General features: G+C 47.9%; 1 protein-coding gene across 23 annotated transcripts in view; it reads left to right on the forward strand.

Moving 5' to 3' along the window:
- LIMCH1 (LIM and calponin homology domains 1) overlaps nt 1–17,519 on the forward strand; it is a 298,658-nt gene that overhangs the window by 150,942 nt on the left and 130,197 nt on the right. For 2 of the 23 annotated variants that reach the window (XM_072775468.1, XM_072775471.1), the window contains exon 1: nt 3,179–3,397. The exons of 15 other annotated variants lie outside the window; for them this stretch is intronic. Coding sequence is in view for 1 of the 8 variants with exons in the window: in XM_072775453.1 (XP_072631554.1) it covers nt 2,611–2,802 (192 nt within the window). In the remaining 7 variants the exon portion in view is untranslated. Of the gene's footprint in view, nt 1–2,595; nt 3,398–17,519 lie in introns of those variants that run through there. 6 more of the 23 variants (XM_072775457.1, XM_072775470.1, XM_072775453.1 and 3 more) reach the window with 5 other exon arrangements.

Below are 17,519 nucleotides of genomic sequence, written 5' to 3' on the forward strand. Positions count from 1 at the left end.
CCGAGTCGGTCGTGTCTAGGAGGCCCTCACTCCGCACAGATGGCTGGCACACAGCTGGAAATAGCAGGATTGGAACTCAAGGAGAAAGTCATTGCACGGGGTTGGTGCGTGGCTGGTTGTGAGGTTGGGTCCCGATGCTTAAGCGCATGTGAAGCGAATCACGGCTTTCTCCAAAGCCGCGAGCTGTGAGGCCTTCCCCCCACGGTGGAGCCTCCCCCCGGAGCGTGGGCCGTGTGCGGGGACACGGGAGGAGCAGGTGCGGCAGTCGGCTTGTGACCACGGGGCCCGCACGCGGTGCCTGGACGATCGGCGGCTGGGCCAGCCCCACATCCTGCCCCCCCCGGACCCCCAGGATGAGGAGGGCGGCCGCGCCCATCAGCATGGCAGGAGGTGCGTGCCCAGGAGGCCAGGGCCCCGCGGTGGTAGGTGGCGGGCACCCTGCCGTCTGCCCCACTCCTTGCAGCTCCCCGGGCCGGGGCTACTGTCCACCATGGGCGCAGGCACGGCCGCTTCTGAGCCCTGGGGTCCTGACCTCTGTGCAGCGGGAGGCCCTGCTCAGCCCACGCCGCGGGAGGCCGGCCGGACGCTTGCGATCCCGTCTCACGTGTCCTGGGTGCCTCGGCCAGCCAGCCAAAGCCTCCTGTGCACCACAGGCTATTTTTCCAAGCTGGTTTCCAGGATTATTTGGTGTCCGTGCCGAGGTGGAAGGTTATATATAGCACGGCTGCAGGGCTTTTTTGCTAGTTTTTGGTTTCTTTAAATTTTTTTTTTTTTGCCTTCCTGTCCCTGAAAAAAAAAAACACCAAAAAAAAAAAAAAAACCCACCAAAAAAAAAAAAACAACCATCACCACCAAAAACCCATTCTTTAAAGAAAGAAACCACTTGTTTTCCCTTATCTATCATTGGACAGCGTTTGGGAGTTTGTGACATTACATCAGTTCCTCACTTTTGTCCCCCTCAGGAACAGACCTTCAATTAGGAACGGTGAGGAAAGCATATATAATAGCAGGAAATACTTATTCCAGCCTGAGTTTTACTTCTTCTATTTTTTTTTTTTTTTTCTCCTTCATGGCCCTAGCTTAACTCAAGAAGAAATTTGGGAGGAACCAAGTTCTGGCTCCCACTCCAGACCAGGGGCCGTAGGGATTTTGTTGTTTGGCGGCAGGAGAAAGTGCCCCCGGGCTCTGGAGCGTCGCGTGGCTCGGCGAGGCTGTGCGAGGCTCACCCACGACTTCTCCCCAAAACGAGCCGTAATCTGAGGTTGTTTTTGCAGGAAGTTTGCCTTGGCAAGCGTTTCAAAAGAACCCGCTAGACACCTCTCTCGTAATTAGCTGGCTTCCTGCTGGGCTCCGAGGTCTCCCCTCATCCCGGTGGGTCCGAAAATTAGCCTCGAAGCCGGTCATTCTCGTCCCAGGAGAGAGCCTCGTATTTCCGAGTCGGTTGATATTTAATTCATCATCGGTGGATAATTTGTTGATTTTTTTTTTACATAACTTTTTTCTTCTTTTTTTATTTATGATAGTCACACACACAGAGAGAGAGAGAGAGGCAGAGACGTAGGCAGAGGGAGAAGCAGGCTCCATGCACCGGGAGCCCAACACGGGACTCCATCCTGGGTCTCCAGGATCGCGCCCTGGGCCAAAGGCAGGCGCCAAACCGCTGTGCCACCCAGGGATCCCAATTTGTTGATTTTTTTAATCGTTGGTATTCAACTCTGCTTAGTTTCAAGTCTTGATTTGCGTATTTTCCCCGTTTATTTAAAAAAAATGAGAAGATGGCTAATCGGGTATTACGAGGGTGATGCTTCGGCTCCGTGATCCTCCTCCTTAAAACCTATTGCCCCCGTCCAACCACGAGGGAAATATCAGACAAACCCAAAACGCCGTGCCAAACCCCGACCGGAGCTCCTCCTAACCGTCAGGCCGTCGATGAGAGGAACGGCCGAGACGCAAGGCAAGTCCACAGGTAGTTAAGGAGACGGGACAACTAAACACCATGTGGTGCCCTGGATGGGATCTTGGAACGGAGAAAATACACGAGGGAACAACCGACGGAATCCAAATAAAACACTGCGTTTAGCTAAAAGTCGGATCCCAGCGTTTTTGTTCATTAACTGTGATAAATGTGCAGCACAGCAGCGTCAGAGGTACCGTGTGGGTCGTTCTGGAACCGTCTGTGCTGTCTTTGCAGTTCTCTGTGAACCTAAAAACCATCCTGAAATAAAAAGTTTACTTTAAAAAAAAAAAAACAGAATGGAGATAAAGACAAAATAGAGCACGATACACAGAAACTACAAAAACAGGCAAAGCAGCATAGGAGTTATTAACAAATACTGGATGTCAGCCTAACATTTGATGTATGGGCCTCAATAAACTGCCCTATAGCAGGGAGCCCGTTGGCCCATCAATCGAACAAACTTTTATAAATGATGAATTGGTTGTAAACACTGTGTTTTACGGCATTTGAAAACTCCAAAACGGTAAATCCGTACACGTGAGGTTTCTGCTCACACATTTCAGGATCCCCGTTTTTAGAATCTGCACAAAGACACAGTTCATGTCCTTTAGGGAGGTTTCATAAAAAAAAAAAAAAAAAACAACAGGTGGGAAATGGGTTCTGCAGTAGCACGAACAGTCATCACCATAAATACTCGGGCCTCGGAACGCTACCAGCGGAGGGCTGTAAACACATCAATCACCAGCCGTGCAGAAATTCCGTTCTCAGCTGTCATCTCAGTTTCAGCCACAAAGATTAAACGCCTGCATTTGAATTCAAAGCACCGCACGGATAGGATCCACGGAGTGAGTTCACCGGCTTCCTTATCTGTCGGAAGTTGGGGTTGGTGAATCTCGCCCGAGCTTTGCGGGACTGCTGCGCTGACGTCTGTGTGACACGCGTCCCTGAGGTGGCGGGTGGCATGCCTGGGTTTCCGGCATCTGTGCTTATGGCTGAGGCTCGTGGCTATCACGACGCCTTTAGGGTTTCAGAAACAGACTCAGAGAGGCAGGGCCTGCCTGGGGTGGTGCAGCTCCTGTGTGCCAGGGCCAGGCTGCGGCCTCCTGCCCGGGGTCCTGCGGGCGCCCGCCCCATGGCCAAGTGCCCCGCGGAGCTGGCGCTGGAGCATCTCCACCTCCTGGGGAGTCTGTTCCCGTCCCCCGTCCTCCGAGGGAGCAGAATTCTCCGCCTCCCTCCCCCACTAGGTGTGGCAATCACGCTCCCTTCCAGTAAGTTCCCTTTCCCTGCATCAGCACTTGGGCCGCTGCAGCCTGCTGGGCACGGCTGGCTGGGCGGCGGGGAGAGGGGGCGGGAGGGCACGGCCGGCTGCGTGCGGTCGCCGGGGAGCCGGACACATGCCCGGGCCACGTCCCCGCGCGGGCAGGCGGGAGGACCTCAGGGGTAAGTCGGAGCCCCAGGGACTCAGGATTACGGGGTCGGTCGGGGATACGGGGGGAGGAAAGGCGCTTGTTCGTGACCACTCGGTTAAAAAAAAAAAGTTCCTTTTGATACAGTCAGTGGAGTGGCTGCGGCAGCAGCAGGGCTCCCGTCCCCCGAGCTCTCCGTGTGCCCTGCTCTCCTCCTGCCTGGCGCTTTGCAGGAAGCCTTTTTTTTTTTTTTTTTAAATATTCTAAGGAAAGCACTATTTTATCTTTGGGGATGGGCTGTGGAGGACGCACAGACACCGAGTTCAGTCCTAAGAAAAGAGGGTTTTTTTCAAGAGTTTTGTGAACTCGCAGCGAGTCTGCTGCACCTGAGAGCATGCCCCCGGGGCCCGGCGTGCGTAACCGCGTGTGGGCAGCGCTCCCCAGGGCCCCCAGGCGTGCTCTTCCTCTGTCACCTGCACCTTTGCTTTCTAAAAATTTCTGTTTCTTGAAATGGGGGAGGGGGAAGGACTGAGAAAAGAGGGGGGTGGGTGTTTAAGGGGGCAGGTCGGGTCCAGGGGCCGCCCCCGCCCAGCCCTCCTGCCACCTGTGGCTCAGGGCCACGGGGGTCACCGCAGCAGCTGGCTGATGACAGCGGGTCAGGCCTGCATGGCCGCCACCGCCCAGGGCCCCGGGGAGGACGCTTCCCCCGCCAGGGTCGTGAGGCCGTGGCGAGAAGCTCGCAGCGACAGCCGGCAAGTCCCTGCGGCCCAAGGATTCCTCCTGCAGCGCTGGAAAGTCTATTTTTATCACCTCTCTTCAGCCAGCTCCCTGTCTGTTCCGTGGCCGAGTGGCGGTGCCTCTCCTGGGGGGCCCGCGGCCCGGGGGTGGGGCCTGCTCCGGTGGCCCCCTTGTGTGCAGGCCGGGCCCAGCGGCTCACTTGGAGGCCTGCCTGGGGCCGGGGGTGGGGGGTCGGGCCTCCTGCCTTGCAGGGCAGTTGCGTGCGGGGCAGCGTGAGCTGCAAGGTCGGTGCCCCTTCACCCCTCTGCCCCCCGCTTGCCTTTTGGACCCTGAAGCAGGACGTGGAGAGGCTGCCAAGGGGCCCGAGACACCTGTGTCTGTGCCCTTGGTCGTGCTCGCACGTCTGTGCCGCCCCGGCTGCGGCCCAGGGCCGCCTGCTCCGTCTTGCTGGAGCTCGAGGTGCGGGGGGAGGACTGTTTCCGGGAGGCCTTTGAAAGCTAGAGAGCGAGGAAAGAGGGATTGTTCCTGAATTTCCTGGTCCAGCGGACTCGGCGTGCTCGGCGTCGGAGTGATGAGGCAAATGGGACAGGAAAGCAACAGGAGCGCTGACTGTGACCCACCAACAGCCCTCCTGGCCATTGGGGGTGTTCTTGGCGTCTGGCATACCATAGGCGCTCAGTTAAGGCTTTAATGATCGGGATGGCCAGGCCCAGCTGTTTCCCGGGGGGCCGCGGGCACGGTCATGTGTGCAGCCTCGCGGCATCTTGGGTTTGCAGCCCAGCCGGGGGCTCTTTGGCAGGTTCGTGACGTCATTTGAGGCCTCTGTCTGCTTGTCTGCGAAACGGGAGCAATACAGTCACTCCCTTGTATGCTCCTCCTGAATCAGGTTAGTTAATAGGTAAAGAGCCTAGAATTTTTCCTGGGATGTGGCTCCAGTATGAAGAGGAAGAGAAGCCGGAGAAGGAGGCAGAGGGGAAAGAGGGATGGTTATTGGGACGAATGTGGGGACTTCTGGGGTCTTGGCCCTCCCTTTGGGTTCAGCAATTAATTCCCTTAAGCCACGATTTCGGTGATTTACAAACCCGCCTCTGTTTGGTACAGAAAATAACTTGAGAATAAAAGAACAGAGTTTAAGGGGGAAAAGAGATTACTTCTAAGCTATCGACAAGTGGCTGTTGAGCTCCCGCCGTGTGCCAGGTACTGACCTTAGCGTTGGCTGCTCCACGTTGAAACAAGCCCAGTCGCGGGGCCGGGCCAAGCTGTGGGGCGTGGAGGCCTCAAGGGCTCGGGAGGCTCAGCAGCTGCGCTCCGTGGCCCCGTTACCGCCACCGTGGATGAGGCGTCGGTGGGCAGGGGGACCCGATGGCCTGTGGGGTTGGGAGCGAGGATGGTTGTCTGTGCCGCAGCGAGGAACACGGGTGGGGAGTGAGGGACTGAGACCAGGTGGTAGAGATACCCTCCCAGCGAGGCCCGGGGTCCCCCCTGCGCGACCCTGAGGGTGGGGGTGGCGGGGGTCCTCCTGCCCTTGCGGCCCCCGGGCCCTCACGTCTCCTGGAACACGTGAGCAGCTTGTCTCCGTCGGCCTTGCCAGGCCGCAGATCGGTCTCGTGCTCTAACTTGGAGAAGCGCCCTTTGCCTTGCGGCTTTGGGGAACCCCAGTGGCGTCTGTCCCGGACCCCATAACCGCGGCGGTATGTCCTGGCCCCATAACCACTCGCTGCCTTGGCCAGATCCGATGCTGCGTGACCGCTTTGTCCCCAGGGGCCCCTGGTGTGCATGGGTGGGGTGGCCCAGGAGCTTCGCCGGGCTCTTCCCCTGCGCCTTCCTTGCTCCCCGCGCTCCGTTTCTCCCACAGCGGCTGCATTGCAGGGAGCAGGGGACACGCTCCGCGGGGCTCTGCTCGGGCCTCTGGGCTTGGTTCTGTGGGGGCGGCGGTGTCCGCGGGGGCTCTGCGGGCAGTGCTGGCGATCGAGGCTGCTCAGTAGAGGACACGGCTGCAGTGTCCCGGAGGTACCCCGTCCCCCCAGAGCCGATCCCAGCACCGACGACGTGGGACATCCCAGGCTGGGGATGGCCCACGGAGAACGCTCCACCCCGGGGGGTGGGGGGGGCTCCGCTGCCTCAGTTTCCCTTTCCCCCACTGCACGTCCTAGGATCCCCACCCGGCCCTGAGTCCGCTGCAGCCTTTTCTCAGACGCTCGCATTACGTCTTCCTCCTTTCTGCTTGAATTCTCACTCCCAGAATAACTAACCAGCCTCGGCAGTGGCTAACGTATTGATTTTATCCAGATCTACTGTTGCTGCATTTTGCTTTTAGAAACATGGAGAAGCCTAGGAAATTCTCAGATATACACAGATCTCTCTCTCTCTGTCTCTCTCTCTATATATATATACCTATTTCCAGAAGCTGACCTATTTTCTCCGTTTCTCTCTTGTTCCTTTCCTGTAAAACAAATATTCGTAAAGTTCCTTGCCACGTGGATGTTTTCGTTGTCTCCAGAAATCCATCTGTTTTGCTTATACGCATGAACTCCAATACAGGGGACAGAAGGACAAAAAAAAAAAAAAAAAAATCATAAAATCTTAATGGAGTCTCACACGACTGCTAAAGAATTAATCCGTTTTGAGGTCGGCAAAGTCGACCACCAAATATGACGCTCCAGGGATCAGCTGACCTTCAAGAAATAATTAGCGGTCTTATCTTTGGCACCATTGATATATTTTTTGGTGCATGACATGTTGAGCTGATGAAAGCTAAAAGCTGTCGCATGCGAGGGAGAAAGGACTGGGTCCAAGGGACGCAAGTGTTAATTCTGCTGGATCCAGCCCTTCCTTCCCCAGTGAAGGAGCATTTGTTCCTAAGACGCCTGACGTCCTTCAAGCACAAAATGTCTAACCAGGCTAAAGATATTTAGTTTTTTACTAGAATATACCTGCTGTATATTTTCATGTATTTTAATAGAAATATTTTAACTTATGTTTAAAGATTTAGATAGGGGATCCCTGAGTGGCTCAGTGGTTTAGCACCGTCTTCGGCCCAGGGTGTGACCCCGGGGTCCGGGATCCAGTCCCATGTCGGGCTCCCTGCATGGAGCCTGCTTCTCCCTCTGCCTGTGTCTCTGCCTCCTTCTCTCTCTTTCTCTATGTCTATCATGAATAAATAAATAAAATCTTTTAAATAAATAAATAAATAAATATTTAAATATTAAAACTGTAGAACACACGGAATAGGTTTAGTATGACATTAGGGACGTTTCTGAGCTACCGCATTGACCGACCGTGCCTTGCCCCTAAGACAACTTGGATTTTAAAAAGTCGGACTTTTCATGAAATCCACTCAAACGAAGCAGCACAGCAGGTTTGATGGATGACGGTTAACCTTTGGGTCCATCGGACCCAGAAGGGAGCTTCCCGCCTTCCCTTTGCGCACAGGGCTCAAGGCCAGCACAGCGTCCAGGAGGCTGCGGGACATCCTTGTCATCATTCTGTGTGCGTTACGGGCAGGATTAGCGGGACAGTAGATGAAGGGATGTTGTCACCATCTCATGTTCCCACCCATGTCTGCGTCCACCCCCACAGGCCCCGGAGCCCCAGAGGAGTGCCCGGCTCCGGGGGCCCATGTCTTGGCCAGCTTTCTGATGAAAACACAAAGGCATCTCTGTGTCGTGCTTTTATGGAGCGCATATGGTGTGTATTTATTTTGTGATAGGTTTTTATCACTCGGTAGGAAGATGTTCCTGCGTCTGAAGTCCGCGATCACTCTCCCCATCCTTTCACAGATCCTGGTAGTTTCCTCAACATGGGTGACGAAGTTAGGGGGCACGCTGTGGGAACACTTCCTCTCTAGACGATTATTTCTATCTTTGTGTCTGAAATTCAGCCCTTGTGGCCACAGACGTGCTTTCTGGGCGCAGATAGCGTGATGGACTCTGGGTCTTGTGTCTCTGACTCCCCTGCTGAGCCCCAAGCCGTGATTACACTGGATGCTCTCTGTGTTATGCTTTGGCTGCTAACGGGCCAGCCGAAAGATAAACTGCTCTTAAATAAACCTATGACCCTTTTGAAAACAAATAGAGCTGTTGAAAGAGTTTAAGAAAAAGAAAAAAAAAAAAGAAAGAGTTTAAGAACATAGTGTGACTCCTTGAAAGATCGTCAACATTCTTGAACCCTTTGACTGAAAATGGATTTTCTTCTGTGTGTGTGTGTGTGTGTGTGTGTGTGTGTATATACTTGAAATTTATTTAAAAAAAAAAAAAAGGACCTCAGAACCTCAGTAGCAAGATATCTGGAGCCTTTTGTGTTCTTAACCTTGCAGTGTTTTTCTTGGCAGGACTTGAAGAAGACTTGGCTGCCGTCTGTTTTCTGCTCCTGTTGAGGGGAGCGGCTGGAGGGGGAGACGGGGGTGGCAGGGACAAGCCTGCAGAGGAGCATGAGCTGCAGGTGCCGCCGGGGCCAGATGCTTCCCTACTTATTCTGTTGCCTTTGCCCTGCTCCCCAAGGCTGGGTCTTTCTTCCCTTGTTATGTTTCCTCGTGGGTCTCCACCGCCATGGGGCTGGAGTCCGCCCGGGACCACACACACCCTCCGTGGCCACCAGGTTCATCTGTGGACCCAAGACCTGCCTATGCCACTGGGGTAGCTGCACGTCCTTAGGAGCCGCATTGCTGGGTGCTGAGACAGCTGGCTGGAAGCGCATGGGCCTTGCCGCCGTGGGTTTAGCTCTCTGTGGGACTCCCCACATGGCCTGACTCACCCCTTGGGTTTTTGGTCTAAACCCCGGCTGCCAGGTAACGAGGATGCGGTAATCTGAACTTGTCTGTCTTCCCTCTTCTGTCTTGTTTCCATCCTGAGAACAGCTGCTCCCAGCTGGCCCAGGCCTGCGGGGACGTTGGCGTCGCGACACAGGATGCTCTACTCCTCTGTGCAGCCTCAGGGTTAGCACCAGTCTAGGGGTGGGGAACAGGTTTGGTTCATCATCCCAAGTCATAGCACGTCGTGTGTTGCAATGCTGGGAGCGACTTGGAGGTATTTTTAGCCAGATGAAATATTTTGATGCATATCCGTCACCTGAAATTTTTCCCAGATCTGCTATTTGTACCTTCTTAGCAACTTCACAAAGGGGTATTGTATTTGAGTCGGAAGAGAAAAATATTTTTATTTCCTGCCCTTGAGGTTGAGTGGAATTGATAAAAAGCGTCAAGGCTCTTTGAGTTCTGGATCTACCCCCCCCCCCCACATACACACAAAAACATTATGTAAGAAAGAACTTGAGTGGCTTTTTTTTTTTTTTTTCCTGTTTGTCAGTATGAGGAGGGGAGTCACCGCAGAACGCGGTAGGCGGATCCTTGGCAGGAACGGAAAACAGAGAGCTTTGCTAGGAAAATCATAGCAGGAGCGATTGGACGGCTCTGCCATCCAAGTCACAGCGACCTTGACTGATGGCTTCCAGTTCTCCCTCCGCAGGTTGATTCAAAGGCTCATCGACTCGCATGTATTCCCGGACGCTGTGTTCTATAAAATGGTTATTTGACCAACAGATGAGTGAGTGATAGTGTCTTTTGGTTGATCAGAAAATGTCCATGAAAGAAGTCACAGGTTTGCCTTTTCAAAAAGTGAAGTAAACACAGAGCTTATGTACTTACGGGGTTGGAAGACGGGGTGACACGCTTGGTCGGGATTATCCATTTCATCTCATAACTTACTTGGCATTTTAATTCTGGGGGCCACGGTTTTGGTGGCCAGCAGCTGTTCTGTTGGTTAAATTTGCCAGCATGAAGTACTAACCACGGACTTTACAAAAAAATAAATCATCCCTGCTTGGCCTACCTGCTTATTCATTCACCAAGACTTTCCAGACTTTGCCAGTAGATCCGTAAACAGACATCTGGTGACGTTGTTGTCGATGCGTAGAAGTCCACCTCCTCTGCAGAGTAGAAGGAAGCCCTTGCTTTTCTCTACTTTTTTTTTTTATTTCGTTTTTTAATAAAAACGAAAAAAATTTAAAAAAAAATTAAAAAAATAAAAACGATCCCAGGAGACATTGTCTTTGTTGTTCTGTTACAATCGTTGTGTCCATGGAATGAGACCCACCTGTTGATTGTCTTTATTTCTTACCTTTCTCCAAGCTTAGGTCCCTTTTAACACCCTTCATTTAATTTCTTTGCTCCGGGCTCTTTCGGGCACTTTCTCACAGCTTTTCCTTGCCCGGTTTCACGTTCCACTGGCACAGCACTCCGGACAATCAACAGGTTGCTTCCTATCACGGCACTTAAACAATAGTGAGCTTTGGTGCAGTTGGAGCAAAACTCGTTCTCCGGGGTCGACTCCGTTCTTCCTCAACTCAACCCCATGTTCTGTTAGCCACAGAAAGGCCAAGTGTTTCCGCCCACCCCACCCCACGGTCATTCCTCTGGATCGTCACCGTAGGTGTACCTCCCTGTCAACGTGGGTCTTTAATACAGAGACAGACAGAGCTTTGCAAATGGACTTTTTCTTCATCCTTCTTCCTAGTGTTACCATCATTTATTTATTTTTTATTTTTTAAATTTTTTTATTTTATTTTTTTTATTTTATTTAAGTATATTTGCCATGTAATGTATTAGTTTCAGGTGGACAACGTAATCATGCATGACGTGTGTATATTATGAGTCAGCACCACAATAAGCCTGGTTACCTACCATCTGTTATCACACAGAGTTTACAGTATTTTTTTTCCCGTGATGGGAGATTTTAAGATCTGCCCCCTTAGCAACTTCCAAATATGCAATAGAGCGTCGTTAACAGTAGTCACCATGCTGTCCATTGTATCTCTGGGACTTATTTATCTTATAACTGGAAGATTAGATCTTTTGATTCCCTTCACCCATCTTGCCCACTCCCCACCCCTGCCTCTGACAACCGCCAATCTTGTTATTATTACTTTTTAAATATTTATTTATTTATTTTAGAGAGATGGGGTGGGGGCCGAAGGGGAGAGAAAGAGAGACAGAGAGAGTCTTAAGCAGACTCAGCGTGGTGCATAGAGCCTGATACACGGCTGATCTCACAACCCTGAGATCAGGACCTGAGCCGAAACCAAGAGTTGGACACTTACCGACTAAGCTACCCAGGTGCCCCCAATCCGATTATTCTTAAAGATGTTAACTGCAGAGGCCCAGATTTATCTCCTGGGTTAACCTCTTCTTGGATAGGTGACCTTAGGCCAGTTATTTAACCTTCTTCTAATAAACCTCAGCATTCTCATCTGTAAAATGAGGAACAACCCTAGTACCAACCTCTTAAGACTATTGTAAGGGGTCAGTGAACTAATGTAGGTAAAACTAGCATGTTTACCTGGTGCATAATATGTGCTCTAAAAAGGTTGTGATGATATTGGTGCTGAAACAGGTGGTCGTCACTCCCATCCTTCCTGAAACCTCTATTTTCTCATCTGTAAGATGGCATAGTAATAGTGCCTAACCCACTGATTAGTGAGGAATAAAGATACACGGGTCAACGTAGTGTGTTGTCTGGCATCGTACGCGCTCTCCGTGGTGGTGGAGACTCTTGCGCAGATGTAGATTCATGATCCTTCTCCTGTTTGTCTCTACTCTTACTTTAGTTTCAGGGCCTCATGGATCAGCTCATGGCTCAAAGTGTCAGCTGTAGGCAGAGTGACTTAGAGCAAGGCACCGGCTCTTCCTGTTCCGATGACTCATTGTAAAATGACAGCGTTGAACTCAGTGCCCCAACGCGTCTCTTCCTCCTAAGTATTTTAACAATGATCATTCCATCAGTCAACGCAGTTTTGAAAATAACCTCTTAATGAGAAACTCATCCAAAAGAACTTCTTTGCCCTCTGCCACCAAAGACCTTACTAAATTAGTCTCCTTTAGCTCTTAGCAAATTTTCTCTTATTTTAAAAAATCGGGCTGTTTTGTTTGTATCAGTTGGCCCTATCCAGACGTGTAGCCGATCTGTCTAGATTTTCCAAAGCCATTGTTACTTCTCATACTTATATTTTTAATCTATAAACTCTTGGTCAGTTCTACCAAAAATTAAAACCTGATGCCTTTGCGATATATCCGTTTTGAGGAACAGTATTCAATTTTGTTTGTTTGCCAATGGCTGCTCTCACATTGTTCTACCCCCCAAATCCCCAGCCAGTTATTTCTCTTTGGAGAATAGACATGAGAAGCTGGTTTCCATTACGATCTCATCACCCTTGAGGTAGGAAGACTAAGTATGCAGCAGTATGGTTTGAGTCCAAGAACATTGAACTGGAATCCCAAAGACCTGGGTTGCAGTCCAGGCCTGGCCCCCGGGGCTGTGAGGCTATGGATAGTACACGTACTGTTGGCTTTATCCTCACTTTTCCCATCTGTCAAATGAAAGGACAGAATGATCCCTTAGATTTATCTACCTGTGAAGCCTATCCCTATCCCTTCCCATTTTTATCTCACACTCTTTTGTTTCCTGTGGCTTGTTTTTATTTTTATTGCAATCGAGGCATAATTGACACACAATATTCTATCAGGTATACAACACAGTGATTCCCGATTTGCTTATATTACAAATGATCTCCACGGGATCACGCAGTAAGTCCAGTTAACATCTGTCAGCATGCTTAGTTACAGAATTTTTTTCAAAAAAAAAAAAGAAGAATTTTTTCTTACGATGAGAACTTTTACGATCTTAGCAACCTTTTTGCTTAGAGAGGGGGAGGGGGAGGGGAGGAGCAGAGGGAGAGAGAGAATCTTAAGCAGGCTCCACACCCGGGATGAAGCCCAATGCGAGGCTCAATCTCACAACCCTGAGATCAGGACCTGAGCCAAAAATCAAGAGTCGGATGCTTAACCGACTGAGCCACCACCCAGGTGCCCCTTAGCAACTTTCAAATATGCAATATTATATTATTAACTATAGTCTCCATGCTGTATATTACATCCCAAGAGTTATTTATTTTATTTTATAACTGGGAGTTTGTACCTTTTGACTCCCTTTACCCATTTTGTTCACCCCTACCTCTGGCAACCACCAATCTGTTCTCTCTCTGTGAGCTTTGTTGGTTGTTTATTTTAATTTCACACATAAGGGAGATCATAGGGTTTTTATCTCGCTCTCTGGCTTATTTCACTTAATATAACGTCCTTGAAGTCCACCCATGTGATCACAAATGGCAAGATTTTATTCTTTTTCATGGCTGAATAATATTCCAATAGATGGATCGATCTCATGATTTCTTTATCCCTTCATCTGTCAGCGGAGACTTAGGCTGCTTCCATATTATGTCTATTATAAATAATGATGCAGTGAACATGGGTGTGCATGTATCTTTTCAAAGTTAATGTTTTTGTTTTCTTTGGATAAATACCCAGAAGTGGAATTGGTACTACTGGATCATGTGGTAGTTCTAGTCTTAATTTTTGAAGACCCTCCATGCTGTTGCCCATAGTGGCTTCCTCAATTTATATTTTGACCAACAGTGCATAAGCGTTCCCTTCATTCTACATCTATGCCAACCCTTGTGATTTTTTGTCCCTTTTTTTTTTTTTTTTGATTTTTTTGTCCTTTTGATAATGGCCCTTCTAACTAGTGTGAGGCAACATCTCATCATGGTTTTGGTTTGCATTTCCCTGATGATCAGTGATGTTGAGCATCTTTTCCATACTGTCAATTTTTACTACCAGTTATTTAGTACCTATAAATGTCAGACATTATTCTAATAGGTTAACATTAATTGAGTGCTCGTTGTATGCTAACCACTTTACATGTATTATTTACTCCCCATTGTAACCCAACAAGGTAGATGCAACTAGTATCCTCCTTTCATAGATGAGGAAACCAAGACAGAGGGATGCTAGGTATATGCTCAAGGTGAATAAAGGAGCCAGTGAATGAGTGATGGTGCTGGAATTTGAATCCAGAGTCTGACGCCATACCCTTGCCCTTAATCATTTTGTTATACATCATTCCTTAAGCACTTCCCTTTTTCTCCTTTTCCTTCCTGCAACACTAGGAAGGATGTAATAGTGCCCTCGTTTTATAGATGAAGAAACTAAGCACGGGAAGGTCAAACGTTTGGCCATGGTAACCCAATGAGTGTTTGACACAGCTGGGGTTCAAACTCAAGCCTGGCTCTTACCCAGAACGTCCCATGGCCTCAGTGGATTTCTCAGTACTTTCACAGGTACCTTTGGGATTAGTGAAAAGCTAAGTGATAGCACATTTTAGTTTGGGTATTTTATTTTTTTAAGCATGTAAGACAGAAACTTTTATTTATTTTTAAATATTTTGTATTTTATTGAAAGAGACAGAGCAAGAGCATGGAGCAGTAGGGAGTGAGGGGGGTCAGATGGAAAAGGAGAAACAGACTCCCCCCTGAGCAGGATGCTTGACGTGGGCTCGATCCCAGGACCCCGGGATCATGACCTGAGCCGAAGGCAGATGCTTAACCAACTGAGCCACCCAGGGGCCCCAAGTAGAAGCTTTTAAGTGATAAGATTTTTTTAAGCACGTAAGAGACCAGATTTACTCAAAGAGCTGGGTATAAATCACCTTGTAATCAACATATTATTTATTTGCAAAGAGATTCTTTTTATTTAGCAAGATGTTACAGTTGAATCTAATTCCTGTCTGATTTTCTTAGATTCCAAATAATGCTCTTTGAATTAATAAGACTTCATTGTGAGACCAAACTGCAGGAGACGACAGGTTTCACCCCCAACATCCTTAGTGCAGTTCTAATTATGTACGTCCTTAATTATTCACTCTGCCATTTAAAAAATCTATTTTCTGTTTACAGGAAGATGAGACCCAAAACTTGATACAGAATCCAATTGGTTAATTTTTATTGTAGGTCTGACATGCAGTAGATGCTTAATTAATGCCTGCTGGATGAATCAATAAGGAAAATTAATTTGATACCCTTACTTCATTTTACTCTCCAAGGCATTAAAAGAATGAGTCTTCTACTTTCTAAATGATATGGAGTAAATGACTCCAGGCCATCCCATCTCCCTGTCTCCGGGTGCATCAAGTTGGAATCAATCACATACCACTTGGCCTGAAATTTTAACTTAGAGTTGACAGGAAGTGGGCAGGAGTTGTTATTTTGCTTTTTGTTGTTTGTATGAATATTAAGTGTCATGGCAACAAAAAACTAACAGCCAGATGAAGAACAGAAACATATGGAGAAATGGAAGGCAATCTTGAAAAAGGATATTTGAAAGAAATGCTTCATTTGGGTTGTCTTGAAATAAATGTATTGCTAACATGGTTACATGGTTTATTCTGTTCCTGAGGAAAAATAAAGATATTGAGGCAAAAATAAATAAATAAAAGCTTTGAGCATTTGAAAATATCAGTATAGCCAAAGGATAAATATTTTTATTTGATTTCTATAACTGAGGCACAAACTTGACTTTGAGTTTTCTGGCAGCCACAACACAAAGGAAAACGTGATTAATTATATGATTAATTATAAACGTCTTCACTTCCATGAGACATGGTCATATTAATTGATTTTGAGGGACAAGGCTATCCTTATTATCTAGGTCTCAAAGAATTTTGAAATTCAAAGAGTTTAAAGAAATTCCTTTTATAAGTCTTTCTATAAGGGACTCTGATTCTAAAAACACAGAATGAAAAAAAACAACAAACAAACAAAAAATGCAGAATGTTTCTTTTACCTTTCTACCTCCATGATAGGAAATTGACACTGTTCATGGGAAGCAAATTTTAAAAATCATTGTCAGAAAATAAATAAATAAATAAATAAGTAAATAAATAAATAAATAAAAAATCATTGTCAGGGGAGTTGTATAGTTATAAACATACAGCTGGTCTATGGGGGGAAATGGTGTCTTTCATCCCTCAAGCACTGTCCCAAGGGTTCATGAGTGTAGCTGAACTTTCATAATCATGGATACTAATAACAGCCTTACTTTATATTGTCAAGCTCACTAAAGGCCACAAAAATAAGCGCCCGATAGGATGAGCACCAGGTTTTATGCTATATGTTGGCAAATTGAACTCCAATAAAAAAATAAATAAATAAGCACCCGACCCTTAAAATTTTCTGAGGGTGTTGCGTGGGACAAGATAACTCGGGTGAGTTCTAACTTTTCCTTGTGCAGCTGTGTTGTAAAATTACAAGTTGCTCTTATCATATCAAAATGGTCACTCCTGAGCATCGTCCGGGGGCTGTCCTTTTTTTTTTTTTTTAAATCCTTGGAATTTTTATTATTATTATTATTATTTAATAATAAATTTATTTTTATTGGTGTTCAATTTGCCAACACACAGAATAACACCCAGTGCTCATCCCATCAAGTGCCCCCTCAGTGCCCATCACCCATTCACCCCTACCCACCGCCCTCCTCCCCTTCCACCACCCCTAGTTCATTTCCCAGAGTTAGGAGTCTTCATGTTCTGTCTCCCTTTCTGATATTTCCTACCCATTTCTTCTCCCTTCCCTTCTATTCCCTTTCACTATTATTTATATTCCCCAAATGAATGAGACCATATAATGTTTGTCCTTCTCCAATTGACTTATTTCACTCAGCATAATACCCTCCAGTTCCATCCACGTAGAAGCAAATGGTGGGTATTTGTCATTTTAATGGCTGAGTCTTTTTTGCGAGCATTGGGCAGTGGGAAGACACAACACATCTAATGAGATGTCATTAGAGTCCTCATGTAGACAAGGGGGCTGGAGCTGTGGCCCACGGGCCAGAACCAGCTTGCCGCCTTTTTTCATGGCCTACAAGCTAAGTGTGGCTTTTGTGTCTCTAAATGGCTAAAAATTAGACATAATAATTAAATTAATAAATTATAAATTATATAATAAATGATAAATAATTAATAAATTATTAATTAAATTAATAAATGAAATTAAAGAAGAATATTTGGGGACACATGAAAATTAGTTTTGATTTTAGTGTCTGTAAATAAAGTTGTCTCTGAATACGGCTGTCCTCATTCACTTACGTGCCGTCTATGGTTACACATGACCACAAAGCCTAAAACGTGTACTGTTAAAGAAAAATTTGCTGACTCATGTCACAGTGCGGAGAGCACTTTTCCGTGCCTTCCTGTGCTATGCAGAGATCTGCACAAAGAAGAGCTATTTTCTCTGGGGGGGGCGGGTGCGGGTGGGGGGGACTAGGGGCCAGCCTTGCCGTCTTCCATTCGTTTTTGGTTTAATAAATATCTCTAGAGTACCTACTCTGTGCTAGATCCTGTGCTATTGTCTGAATGCGTAAGGATGGAAGAACAAAATGGATAAGGTTCCTGAGCTAAGTGACCCGAGTCAGGCTCTCCGATATCAAGCCAGGGGAATCGCTTCCCGGCCTTTTGGCCGAGGTCAGGTGAAGCCAGGGCAGCGCAGGTCCAGCAGCTTCAACCAGCCTGTGATTGCTCACGGATCTGGGATGGTCA

Source organism: Canis lupus, chromosome 14 (assembly GCF_048164855.1).
Source record: "Canis lupus baileyi chromosome 14, mCanLup2.hap1, whole genome shotgun sequence".
Lineage (NCBI taxonomy): Eukaryota > Metazoa > Chordata > Mammalia > Carnivora > Canidae > Canis > Canis lupus.